Source organism: Juglans microcarpa x Juglans regia, chromosome 5D (genome assembly GCF_004785595.1).
Source record: "Juglans microcarpa x Juglans regia isolate MS1-56 chromosome 5D, Jm3101_v1.0, whole genome shotgun sequence".
Classification (NCBI taxonomy): Eukaryota; Viridiplantae; Streptophyta; class Magnoliopsida; order Fagales; family Juglandaceae; genus Juglans; species Juglans microcarpa x Juglans regia.
In genome coordinates this window covers 10,190,711-10,205,173 of record NC_054602.1, presented here as the reverse complement: position 1 = coordinate 10,205,173, position 14,463 = coordinate 10,190,711, and the positions used below count along the sequence as shown (strand labels likewise).

The following is a 14,463-nucleotide window of genomic DNA, read 5'->3' as shown; positions in this document are numbered from 1 at the left end:
GTTTTGATATGATAAATATAAATTTTAAGACACATATCAATTAAAACAAAAAAAAAAAAATGATTATTGTAAAGATATCATAAATCTATACAACGAATTTTATGAATGATTATATTTGTACTTAAGAAAATGAAGGAAATAGAAAATGTAATATTATTGAATACATAACAAATTAAATGTTCAGAACTCATTATATTGAAATCATAATAGGACATGGTCCTATTATTGCTCCACTCATTATGAGATCAATAATGTGCTTATAAATGAAAAAATAAAATAATATTATTTTTAATTGTTTCAGAAAACTATATTGATATAATTGTTATTGGAATTAATTTGAAATTTAAAAAATTATAATGTTGTTTTCTCAAATAAAAATAATATTAGTTTAAAAAGCGTTATTTTGAATCTATGATTCATTATTATGATAAATAATATGAAGACAATTCTTTTTTTTTTTCAATGATATCCTATAGTAATAAAATATTATTATTTAAACTTAAAGACAATGTTTTTATGTTTGAACTTCAATATAATATTATTGTTCTTTTCAAGTTTGGAATTGCAATATTGATCTTAGACAATAAAAGCACGTTGTTACCAAAATAATTTTTTGAAGGATAAAAAGTGCTATCAATTATTTTAATAATAATTTAAAAATGCATTACAAATATATTCATATGAATGAGTTACCACAAAAAAATAGTGAATATGATAAACTAAAGAGCAGTTATAAACTAATGCATAAATTGGAACATAAAAATAATAATTGTATTTTATAAAATGAAAATATTATTAATCCAATGACTAGGATTTTTTCATTTTATGAATTACTATGAAAGTAATTCGAAAATAATTTTTATTTTTTCAAATAAGATTATATATAAAAAAAAATACTATAATTTTTCAATCTAAGAAATATTAAAAAAAAATTCAAAGTTGTTAACTTGTTCCACAAAAGTTCAATAAACCAAAATCTTCAATTTAGGTTATTTGTAAGTTCATTATTATTATTATTATTATTATTATTATTAGAATAATAAAAAATTTTAATCATGAATTAGGAGACAAAAATGTAATTATAAAAATGAAAGCAAAAATATAATTGTGCAAATAGAAATAGTGCGAACTCAAAAAAAAATCAATGTTGATGAGGCTATAGCCTCTTTTTATTGTAGGATATATATATATATATATATATTATATATATGTATATATATATATTATATATATGTATATATATATATTATATATATGTATATATATATATATATACTAGGTAAAAGCAACGTGCAATGCACGTTTGCTTAGTTTATATATATATATATATATATATATATATATATATATATTTTAAGAACTAATGTTTTATTAATAAGAACATAATTTTTTAGCTTAATTAAATAACGATGTAATGTTTATGTCGTATAAATTAACATCACAAGTAAAAGAAGAACATTAATAAAAACTATAACATGGTCTTATGAATAAACGTCGTCCATAGTCTTATGAAAGTTATTTGAGATAATTTTGATTCTAAGATAATGATCCAGCATTTTTCTCATCTTGCATTGCCTCAATAGAGAGGACATTATAATACTTATATTTTTCTCCTTCAGTTTCTCTGGATCCGCATAAACTTGAATCTTCCAGGTTTTTGTTGATAATTTATCCACAATGCTTTTAATATATGGTTGATGTTCCTACAAAAAAAAAAAAATTGAATAGCTTTACATAATTAATTAAAACCCAATTTCATTATTAATTAACTCATTATAACCAACACTCAAATTTACCATCTTCATTATATATATTGATAATGAAGATGTTAAAAGTTTAATTATCTTAAAATATTGATAAAGAAGAAATATTGATAAAACAGTTAATTGTCTTTAAGTGTTGCTCTGTCCAGCAGATATAGTGTACACCGCGATAATCACTTTTACTTGAAAATAGTAAATTTAGGCTGCATTTAAATGTTGAACTGAGTTGAATTGAATTGAGTTGAGATAATAAAATATTATTTGAATATTATTTTTTAATATTATTATTATTATTTTTAGATTTAAAAAAGTTGAATTATTTATTATATTTTGTATTATAATTTGAAAAAGTTGTAACGATGAATTGAGATAGAGAGGACATGAATAAAAATTATCCGTAAAGGTAATTATTAGTATCTGGGAATACAATTTATTGAACTGTGTTAGTACGTTGCGTCAGTAATAATTTTTCCAGAGAAATTTTAAACCACACAAATCCATCGGCAGCTTCACTGTTTTTTTTTATCTCTCAGTCTTATCTCTTTCGTCGTCTCTTTCCTCTGAAAGTTCTGTTTCCTCTTCTCTCCGAAAGCAAACTTTTTCTCGTCTTTTCTCCATTCTGCTTCTTCTCATCTTCTTTCTTTTGGTCTTCATTTCTTCGTTTTCTTTTGGAAACCTCGGTTTGTCTTCACTACTTCAAACCACGACCATGTAAGACCGCTTTTTTTCTTTTTTCTCTTTCTGTTCTCGTAACTTTTTTTTTTCTAGAAAAATATCTTGTTTTTCTTTCTTTCCAGATTCATATGTTCATCCTTTCTCGGAAAAGTTATCCGCGAGTGCCTTTCTCTCTCTGAAATTTCCTGTATTTAGGGTAAGAATATTGTGCTATTCAAACCCTAGGTCCGAATGAAGGCCTTTGCCTCACTGAGTGCTGTCATCAACCAAGATCTAGCTGCACCAAGCCGAGCCACTTCGAGCCCACAATACCGCCTGCAGCACAACTAAACACAACCCCAAACTGCCACTACTCCTCCGTAAGCCGCTAGTGCTTTTCCCCTCAACAAAGCCCCTCTCTCTCTCTCTCTCTCTAGATTTCTCCCCCTCCCGATCTCCTCAGAACAAGGGTTTGGGAATTTCTTTTGTTTAATGACTACAGCTGGTTAGAATATGGGTGCAGATCATTTGATAGAAAGGTTGTGGAGGAAGGAATTGTGAGGACAATCCTCACCCTGCCTCTAGAGGAGCAGCAGAGCATATTGCTTTCTTAGTTAGAAAGCAAGAACTTTGTTTTTTTTTTTTAAATCAACAACTCTTTTTTTTTTAATTTTCTGATTTTTTAAAATGAATTTTTAAATCCAACAAATCTGAAGGCTCATCTTTCATATATGTTTTTTATTTTCCAGCTAATGCATGTTTTTTATCCTCTCTGGTTTTAGCATACTAATGTTTCAAATATGTTTTTTTTTTCCACCTCATGTATGTTAGTTTGCTATTCTTGACCTGCTTCCTCTCTATCTTTGTGTTTGTTTCTAATTTTTCTTTTTTCTTTTTTTTTTTGTGAACACATACAGATTATGATGGTGTATGTGTCGAAAGATTAATGCATTTGTATTAGGATATGTATCATGTGTTGTTTCACTATGCATATTGATTACCTCTGTATGCTCATTTCTAAATATTTTTTGACAATACACACAAATCTAAGATCTGTTGGAGGACCTTGTGGTTGAGAGTTTTGACCCAAAACAGTGAGTATGGATTGTGGTTACTTTTATGGAATGATCTTTCCATTCTATTATGATGGTGTTTAATCCTATGGTTAGTTAACACTTTATGATCATTCAAAATTTTAAATTAGAAGCGGCATGTTGTATGTAAATAACTCTAGAATTGTTTGTTACAATTAACTAACTCTAGAATTTTGAATATTCTGCTGTTAGAATTTTCTGTAAATTTATTTATCTATTTGTCAACAACAAAAACTTTTTTGGGTTCATATCTGGTTGTTGGTATCCTTTATATGAACTATAAATACAAAACACAACTAGACTATAGATATACCATAAACACACAAAAGCTAGTTAGACTGACAAACTATAAACGCAAAACATAGCTAGACTATAGATATACTATAAACACACAAAAGGTGGTTAGACTGACCTTTTCAATGTTTCCTTCAAACTTTAGTACCACTGCACTGCTTCCAGACATTTGATCTGAGAGAAACAGAGCATAGAAGAAAGATAAACTGAATATGCATTTGTACAATTAATTTTTCTTTTTTTATTAAGTTTTATAATAGAAAATCCAGATGTTTACTTAGATTTCTTTATTAATATTTAGTAACTTATTAATAGAAAACTCGTGTGAAATATGCAGATCTTGAGGTCAAAACATGATTTTTTTCTCTGTAATAGTTGACATAAAACATATAGATAAAGATACGAAAAATTATCTCAAATCCAACAAAATTTGAATATGTAAATCTCTAGTAGCTTTAAACAGCATAAAGATGAATACAAACTCAAGAAGAAACAGGGGGAATTTCTTCGGCTGAGAAGAGAATTTGATGCGTTGCGTTATTCTTTAAATTTTATGCATTTGTATTTTTTTTTTAATATGTAATTGTTAATTGGAGATTTGTATCGACAGATGTAAATACAATGAATTTGTGCATGCAGATGTATCGCCAGGAACTGATAAATAGACATAATTTCAATGAGTGGGTGAAAATACAACCGATTAATATTCACATTTCTCGTAATTTAACAATCAATAAATAGACGTAAAAGACCCAATAAATGGGCATCAAATTTGAGAATACAGCCGTTTAACGGATGAGAATCATTTTTAACAGAAAAACAATGAAAACTGTTAAAACAAGAATTGCCGTTAGATAGGCACTTTATATATATAAAGGGAGATATATATATATATATATATATATAATAGATATAATGAAGATGCTAATATTGTATGTAGTTGCATACATGTGCTACTATGACATGCTAAATAAATATGTGGATGCGCATGTCTGTTTTATTTCAATGACAATTCAGAAACGTCTTTAAAAACAAAAAAAAAAACAAAAACAAAAACAAAAGATGGCTTTAAGTAGTAGTTGACAACTGAATATGAACGGCCATTTAATTTTAATGGAATGGTTATGCGCACACTTGTACCTAGCATATCCATCAAGAACAGCTCGTAATTATTGCATGCAATCTTCAAGTTCACCATTTGTGTTGTCACAGAAAATTTGAAAAGCTCATATATTTATATATATATATATATATATATTATATGATAATATTTTATTGAATAAGCCATATTTTTTTAATTGTCTACAGGGTTCAATCCCAGCAGGATTTCTTATCGTTAAAATTAGGGGTGTAATCGATTTAGTTAGGTTTAATTTTAGATATATTTTAAAACCGAACCGATATATATCGGTTTTATAGTGATATAATTTTATCAGTTACACCTCTAAATTGGTACTTCTAATTTTATCGATTTCGATTTGATTTTTTCGATAATATACTAATATAGTATATAATAATATAGTGATATATTATAATATATAGTGATATAATATTAATATAATTGCTAATACAATAAATTATAGTGATAATATATAATTATTTATATAAAATTTTAAAATTTAATATTATATTAATAACTAATTTATATATATATATATATAGAGTTTACCTTTTTCTATTTTTTTTTCACCCCCAGTTCAAGATTAGTTGTCAGGTAGTGATAGGCTTACTATCCTATTATTACTCAAGTATATTTCAAGTTTTTTTATTTTTTTATTATTTTCTTTTAAGTATTTTTTTTAATATCCTTAATCGTTAAAAAAAATTAAAAAAATAGATAACTTTATTAATACTCATTTCTTAATTATTAAGTAAAATTAAAAATTAAATAAAACAAATAGTAGATGGATAGAAATAGAGTTAACCCTATTATTATTAAAAAATAATAAACATACAACACTTTATACAACAATGTTTTAAAAAAAGGGGTATTTTTGTAAAGAGTAATGCTACTCATCATCCGAACTTCCATCATTCTCTTATCATCCTATGATGTGTCATTAGATGATTAGAAATTATTTATTATATTTCACTTATAAACCTATCATCTAATGTCATATCATGGAATGATGAGAAGATAATGGAAGTTAGAATGATGAATAGATTTTTTCTTGTATAAAATGTTGTATGTTTATCACTACTCATTATTATTCTTAGATCATTGGCATTGAATTAGTCAAATGTCTTTTCATCTTTAAATTTAACAAATATCATCCATATTTACTCTACATTGAATTAGTTAAATTATTTTCATCCAAATTATAAGCTACAGTAAATCTATTCTTCTTTTTAAATATAAAAAGAACTATAACAAGTTTAAAAGTATTTTTTGAGATTATTATATTATAGATATGAGATTTTTATTCACATGAGATTTTATTATCTATATACATATGAGATTATTATATTATAGATTGTTAGATTGTGAAAATGAAAATAAATATGATTATTAGAGGATATTGAAGATTATAAAAATAAAATATAAATTAATTAAAAAAATATAAATAATAAAAAATAATAAAATTTTATTATTATAGAGAGTGTGATGACTAATCTAATATAGATTTTAAGTTTTGAATGTTTAGTTAAAAATAAAAAAATTATATATTAATTAAAATTTAAAGAATAAAATAACTAATTCAATACTAATACTCTTAGTTGTCAGGCCGAGCTGGGGTAGTGACGTAGTGTGACAGTGACCTCCCTTCTCCTCTGGATGTTCTGGCCACATGCTTCAGCTAGGTCGTAAGCGTGCTTTTCGTTTCTAGTGTTTTGTAAACTTTCCTTGATATAAGCAAGTAGCACATGCATTCTGCACTCCAACTCATCGAGAGATCCAGAGAGAGAGAGAGAAATGGGAAATAATGAAGAGCATCTTCCTCTTTTCACAACAACGCCAGCAAAGGCACGTATCCCTTTCAAATTCTATGCGCACTCAATCTTCGTGGGGATATGCTTGATCTTTGTATGTAGAGCGAGGTATATACCAGCAAAAGAAGAAGCCGGAAGATGGGCTTGGATGGGAATGTTTCTCTCAGAACTTTGGTTTTCTTTATATTGGTTTATCACCATGATTCTGCGATGGAACCCCATCTACCGCCGCGCTTTCAAAGATCGGCTCTCTCTCAGGTCTCCTAGCTAGCTATTTCTCTTTCACAAATTATTCATGCAGATATCTAACTTTTGTATGCAGATATATATTCATGGTAGCTGTTGTTATTAAGCCATCGTTTATTTTCACATTTAAGACATTTTATTTCATTTAAATATTATAACTTTTAAAATTTTTGCTTAAAATAAAATAAATTATTCAATTTATTTAAATTTTAAAATAATAATAATATTAAAAATTATATTTTAACGATATTTTATTTAATTTTTATCTTAACTAAAACAATGTACATGCTCGTGTATCTGTACGAGATTTACTTGCTAATTGTAATTAAGAGTGGTCATTTATTAATAATGTACAGATACGAAAAGGCTTTGCCCGGCATAGACATTTTCGTATGCACCGCAAACCCCGTGATAGAACCTCCAGCTTTGGTGATTAACACAGTTCTCTCCGTCCTGGCTTATGACTATCCACCTCAAAAGCTGGCCGTTTATCTCTCCGACGATGGCTGTTCCGATCTGACGTTCTATGCAATGCTCGAGGCCTCGCGTTTCGCAAAGACTTGGCTTCCCTTTTGCAAGAAATTCAAAGTGGAACCTAGATCGCCGGAAGCTTATTTCCGAACAGCTGCTAAGCCACATGGGGATCCTGTCATGGCCAACGACTGGTCCTCCGTCAAGGTAATCTTATCTCGTATCCTTTACTTTTTTAATCAAGGTATAATTAATATACTAATAATTTAAAAAACAACAGAAAATAAAATGTGTCAAAATATATAAAAATACTTAATACTTTAACTCCTCGGATTTTGATCCTCTTTCGTACTGCAACTTGCACGTCCTTCCAAATAGTATCATTTAACAAAAGAGAAGTAATTCGTATAAATTTTAAATAGATAAATTTTATATAAATTTTTATAAAAATTTAGTTTTATTTTTTAAAAATATGAAAAAAATTATTTTTTATTAGTAAAATTTACTTTTTTTACAAAAGGTTACGAGATTTGTCTATTTGAAATTTGTATTTAGCCTTACTCTTTATAAAATATTTTTATTTTAAAATATAATTATAAAATATGTTGAATATTGTGCGTGTATTAATATTATTTATGAAAATGATAGGGTTATTACCTTCTTACTATATATTTACTATTTTTTTTGTATTTAATTTTTTTATTTTTCTTAGTGGTTAAGGAAGTGAAGATTAGTAAAATTATATATTTTTTAAATTTTTTATTAATGATTAAAGATGTTAAAAAATACTTAAAAGAAAATGAGAAAAAAATAAACTTTTCTTATAAAATATCTTATAAAAAATGTTTTGCGGTAACCTTACTCGTAGTATAAAAAATTAAATAGCACAAATATTTTCGTATACTTGCATGCTTTCACATTAGTAGTTTCTTGGATGGTGAGATGATTCATGTTATTATAGTCTTAAAATTTAAAAAAATTAATTTATTTATTATATTTTTTATGATAATTTAAAAAAATTGTAATAATAAAATGATATTAGTTAAAATGATTTTTGTAAATATATGGCATCCCGAGAATGCCCGCCATATTACTTTGGCATGCAAAATTCGATTAAATATGTCTGTCCTTTTTGGTAAGCGATGAAGATGGATGAAAATTGATTAATTAGCTTTCGTTTGGATTTGAAAAGTATTTTATCTCATTTTATTATTATAATTTTTTTAAATTCTCACATAAAATATAATAAATAATTCAACTTTTTCAAATTATAAAATAATAATAACATTAAAAAATATTTCATATTAATTGATAAATGTATGTGATATATGGATTTCACGTTATTTAAGGTCTCATTTGTTTTTGAATAATTTTACATATAATTATAAAGTTTATAACTACTGCGTAATCGTTTTAAAAAATAGTAGAGTTCACTATTAAAAAATTAATTTTTTTTATCTATGTGTCATATTTTATTTATTTTTTTCAAAGCGATTACGTGGCAGTTGTACAATTCACGATTGTAAATATCTTTTCTCTTTGTTTTTATAACTTCTCTCAATTCATATCATTTTATCTAAAGATTACAATTTTTTTTAAAATTATACACAAAATCATTACAATTTTTTTAAAATTCTACACAAAATAAAATAAAAAATTTAATTTTTTCAAATTTTAATTAAAAATAATATTTAAAAATATATTTTAATAATATTTTATTTAACTTTTAATTTTAATTTCAATCTATCTTATCTTTAAAAATAAATAGGATCAATCTATCTTATCTTTAAAAATAAATAGGATTTTAAAATTAAAAATTCTTATTTTGTATAATGATTTTAATTATGTCATTGATTTGTCTTTATTTATTTATTTATTTTTAATGTAGTCAGGATCTTTCTTAAAAGTTGGATGAACGTGTGGTACAGACCAGTTGATTCCAAGAAATGTTAATAGATGGAAAAGATGTGTTATAGAATTTGGATAAACGTGTGTTATATAGCATAAAACTTCCAACAAATTGGGGATATATTGGATAAAAACACTTGAAGTAAAGCAATCTAGTCTAAAAAAACTGACTACTCTCTCCGTTTGGATATCTACGGTTTTTAATTTTGAGAAAGTCTACTTTATCTTTTTAATTTGATATTTTTATTTGATTGCTAGTCAAAATTTTTTTTTTTTTTTTACTTAATAATTAAGAAAGTAATTTTAAATATACTGATATATTTTTTATTTTTTAAATATATTTAAATATGTTAAAAAAATATAAAAAAAAAAAATAAAAATAAAAATTTATGCTGGGCGGTATGCCAGCTATTAAAATGAGGCGGCATAGTAGCCGGCCCCTTTAGTTTTTACAAATACAAAGATTCGGATGTGATAGTTCCAATTTGGTGGGCCCACCGAATTGATTGAGTAGATAGAAACGTGTGGCTGGTTTGGTACCTTCCGGTCCATACCTAACCTTTTTAAGTCTTTGGAGAGCCAATCAGTGAGTGCTGAAAATGCGTTAGCTCTGGTCTTCTTTTATTTATAATGTAGGGGTTGAACTCTATTTAAGATTATCCTCCTGCTTTTTGTGGTTGACAATGGATGTGAGTGCCTATATATTGACAATCTTCAACGTTTAATCTAGTTTGGATATTGATATTTTTATCTAATCTCATTTTAATATTTAAATATTATAAATATAAATTTTTTAATTTCAAAATTTTAATTTTTTTTATCTAATTATTATTTAATTATTACAATATTTTCAAACTTCTAAACAAAATATAAAAAATAATTCAATTTTTTCAAATTTCAAAATAAAAATAATATAAAAGAAATTATATTCTTAAAAATATTTAAACTTTATAATATTTTAATCAATTTCTTTCTCTCTTTTTCTAAAATCTCATAAAATATTTTAACTCAAACAATTTCTAACTTATCTAATCTTAACTCAAATATATCAATATTATTCACAAATCATTTCAACTCATCTCATCTCAATTGAATCATGTTTAATGTATGTAGTATCATGTTTCAACATTATTTTTTTTTATAAAATTTTAATAAAATATAGATTTAAGAAAAAAGTACCAAATTCGACCACAATCCGGGTACTAGGATTTCGGGTCTCAAAAACCCAAATTCTTCCGAGTACTGGCCCATAATCTGGGCCGCATTTGACGCCTGGATTATGGTCCAAATATATTCGGATACCCAAACTTAGGTGAACAATCCTTAGACTCCCTCCTATTCCAGTTTCTTGAATTATTCAATTGACCAAATGGGTGAATTATTTGTTAAACATAACCTGCAGATCTAGATTAGGTAAATGGACTTGTTCCATGATTAGAAAATGGGATCAAGATTTTAAAAAAAGGTTCCGATCAAACCCAAAATTTGATATTTCACACCCTTTCTTAAAACCAGATAAGTAAAGATAACTAAAACTATGTAAAATAACTCTTGTAAAGAGCTATTTTAAAATCTTTATTGCAAGGGGTAGGAACAAAATTGCATCATTTACCAACAACAAAGAGCTAGTCTACTTCACATGCAAGTCCTCAATGCTCGTGAAAGAGTTCTTCATTTCTCTTATACAATTGAAATGACCTTATGATTCATTTTAATTTATTTGGAGTTTATTTATTGATATCATCCGGCCACTTTCACGTGACAGAAAGCATACGAGAACATGAAGCAACGTATTGAAACCGTCACAAAGCTAGGTCAGATTCCAGAGGAAATACGTAAAGAACACAAAGGATTCAGTGAGTGGAATTTGGTTGCAAACCGACGTGATCATCAAACCATTCTCCAAGTACGTACTAATTACAAATCTTGATACCAACGGCAACGAATATTTTCATATGCATAATTTACTCAAAAGTCTTCTGCACCTTACAGCTTAATTATAAGTAGAGTTATTATTCAAATTCACAGATACTTATTGATGGGAAAGACCCTACGGCTTTGGACATGGAAGGACAATCTTTGCCAACTCTGGTATACTTAGCACGTGAAAAGAGACCCCAATACCACCACAATTTCAAAGCAGGAGCCATGAATGCACTGGTACACCGTACTTCATATCCACGTGCAAAATGCATATACATATATATAGCATTCCAATTAATTCGTGTGTTAACATTTTTTTTTTTTTTTTTTGTATATTTTATGGTCATGATAATCGAAAAACCAGATACGGGTATCGTCGAGGATAAGCAATGGTCCGATCATTCTTAATTTGGATTGCGACATGTATTCAAGTGATTCGGAGACAGTGAGGGATGCATTGTGTTTTTTTATGGATGAAGAAAAAGGTCACGAAGTTGGCTACGTACAGTTTCCACATACCTTCGAGAATCTTACGAAGAATGATCTTTACGGTGGTTCCTTGAACGTATTAAAAAAGGTAACTACAAACCAATTAACAACCTAGTGATTTCAAACGATTGAATTAAACTTGTCCATGATGGATTATACTTTTACTGAGTTAATTTTGTATCGGTGGTATGCATGGTGGTGATAAAAGGTGGATCTTCCAGGACAGGATGGGAATGGTGGACCTTTCTATATTGGTTCCGGGTGCTTTCACAGAAGAGAGTCCCTGTGTGGGAAGAAGTATAGTGAGCATTGCAAGACAGATTTGATGGTATGGAACGGTATAAAGGTAGAAGAGAGTACTGCAAGTGTGCTAGAGGACACATGTAAAATCCTTGCAAGTTGTACCTATGAAGAGAAGACTCTGTGGGGAAAGGAGGTCTCTCTCTCTCTCTCTCTCTCTCTCCCTCTCTCTCTCCTCCTAAACTCAATGTGAACCTTCATTATATACATCGTATAATGATTTGCAGATGGGTCTGAAATATGGCTGTCCGGTGGAAGATGTCATGACAGGACTAGCTGTACAATGTCGAGGTTGGAGATCCATCTATTTCAATCCAGAAAGGAAGGCCTTCCTCGGGCTTGCGCCCACTACATTACTGCAGACACTTGTACAGCACAAAAGATGGTCTGAAGGTGATTTTCAGGTCTTTCTCTCAAGGTACAATCCCCTTGTGAGTGGGTATAAAAAGATTCCCCTCAAACTTCAACTCTCCTATTGTCCCTATTTGCTATGGGCTCCAAATTGCTTGGCCACACTGTATTATGTTGCAGTACCATCCTTGTGCCTCCTTAGGGGCATTCCCTTGTTTCCTAAGGTACGAAAATGTCCTTATTTGAATCAAACCTGTCTATGGTTGCTCCTAAATTGTTTTCTAAGAATAGAATCATCTTACACTAACAGATTTCAAGCGCATGGGTGCTACCATTTGCATTCGTCATCATTGTCCACCGGGCATACAGTCTTGGAGAATTTATTTGGTGTGGGGGCACATTCCAAGGTTGGTGGAATGAACAAAGGATATGGCTCTTCAAAAGAATCAGTTCCTACGTCTTTGCCTTCTCTGACAACATCCTAAAACTTTTGGGACTTACGGACTTAGGCTTCGCCATCACGGCAAAGGTGGCTGAAAGTGATGTGTCGCAGAGAAACGAGCAGGAGATCATGGAATTTGGTGCTTCTTCCCCAATGTTTACCATTATAGCAACACTGGCGTTGCTAAACGCATTTTGTTTTGTTGGAGGAATGAAGAGGGTGATTATGGATATGCAAACTTGGTTTTCAAACCCATTTGCGTTGCAGATTCTTCTATGTGCTCTCCTGGTTATTATCAACGTCCCTGTTTATCAAGGTCTCTTCCTCAGGAAAGATAAGGGCAGGATGCCAACTTCAGTGACACTTTGGTCACTTATGTTTGCGGGTTTGGCTTGTGTATTAGCCTGTTATTAAGTTCTCTCTAAATGCCAAGCAAAACTTTCTGCGAGCAATGAAATAAGTTGAAAGTACAGTACTTTTCTACTTACCAGGAGGCCAGGGAATATACTGATTCTCAAAGGAACTGTAGTGTTCATGATGGTATGTTATTCCCATCTGGTTTTATTAAGGTTTGGTACGACATAATAAGCTTTAGAAGGCAAAACGTCCATTGGCAATCTGAATTAATCTCATTAGTCATTGCCTGTTTTAATAATGTATGATAAGAAATTTTAATAGTCATGCCATCATTGACAATCTCATATGCCATGCGTAAAAATGAGTGTGTTGACATATTCTTGTGAAAACTTTTGTAAAATTGTGTTGTAACAAGTGTTGAAGTGTGTCGAAGTGAAAATGAGGTCAAGTGAGCTCAACACAGCTCGAGCAAGAACACATGCAGGAAGTTCACTCGACTGGCACTCGAGCGGAACTAAAAACAGGGAGTTCACTCGACATACGCTCGACAAACCGCTCGAGCGAAACTCATACAAAGAGTTCGCTCGACACAGCGCTTGAGTGGAAGGCAAACAGAGAGTTCACTCGACAAGCACTAGACATGGCGTTCGAGCGAAGGTCATCCAGAGAGTTCGCTCAAGTTTTGCTCGACTTGGCGCTCGAGCGGCTTTAGAAGTACAACATACACTCGACCCACGCTAGACCCAATGTTCAGAAAACATAATTTTTCTTAAGGTTTGAGCGCCTCACATCTTGGGAGGTATAAATAGAACATTTTGTCCTGCCCTTTGGCAAAGGTGAGAGAGCCAAAAACAAAGCCCATTCCAAAAGCATTTGAGAGACTCCCTTCCACTTTCAAAGTTGAATATCTCTTGGAAAATATACCTCTATCATATCACACTCAAGATTAAACACAATTGAATCCATTGGAGTGGACAGTTGGTTGGCCAGAAGATTTTTGGAGTTGCTGTTGTTGCAGAGAGCAAGAGGTTCTTGTGGGACACTATAGAAAGGTCGGAGTTCCGGCACACTACATGCACGTAGAGATCAAGTGGGTCACTCGTGGTGTTGCATGCCAAGTTTAGGAACTACAAAGGTTTTGTGAGTGTCTCTAAATTGGTTGTAACAATTAAAGTTTCTATAGTAGATTTGAGGTAGTGACTTACACCCGGAGTAGTTTTAGATTTTGAAGATGTTTTTC

At 29.5% G+C, this 14,463-nt stretch overlaps 1 protein-coding gene across 1 annotated transcript; it reads left to right on the top strand.

Annotated features, from left to right (window-relative positions):
• Positions 1-6,612: 6,612 nt before the first annotated feature.
• LOC121265532 (cellulose synthase-like protein E6) lies at positions 6,613-13,505 on the top strand. Its single transcript, XM_041169195.1, has 8 exons — positions 6,613-6,994; positions 7,339-7,660; positions 11,127-11,267; positions 11,390-11,521; positions 11,649-11,861; positions 11,982-12,209; positions 12,301-12,648; positions 12,735-13,505. Exons 1-8 carry the CDS (start codon positions 6,720-6,722, stop codon positions 13,278-13,280), a joined length of 2,205 nt encoding a protein of 734 aa, XP_041025129.1. The 5' UTR covers positions 6,613-6,719; the 3' UTR covers positions 13,281-13,505.
• The last annotated feature ends 958 nt before the right edge of the window (positions 13,506-14,463 follow it).

Excerpts from the sequence above, each read along its gene's own strand:
- LOC121265532 (XM_041169195.1), top strand. The coding sequence starts at position 6,720 with ATGGGAAATAATGAAGAGCATCTTCCTCTTTTCACAACAACGCCAGCA. Across the intron at positions 7,661-11,126 it reads ACGACTGGTCCTCCGTCAAG|AAAGCATACGAGAACATGAA; the intron begins GTAATCTTATCT and ends TTCACGTGACAG. Across the intron at positions 11,522-11,648 it reads CAGGAGCCATGAATGCACTG|ATACGGGTATCGTCGAGGAT; the intron begins GTACACCGTACT and ends TCGAAAAACCAG.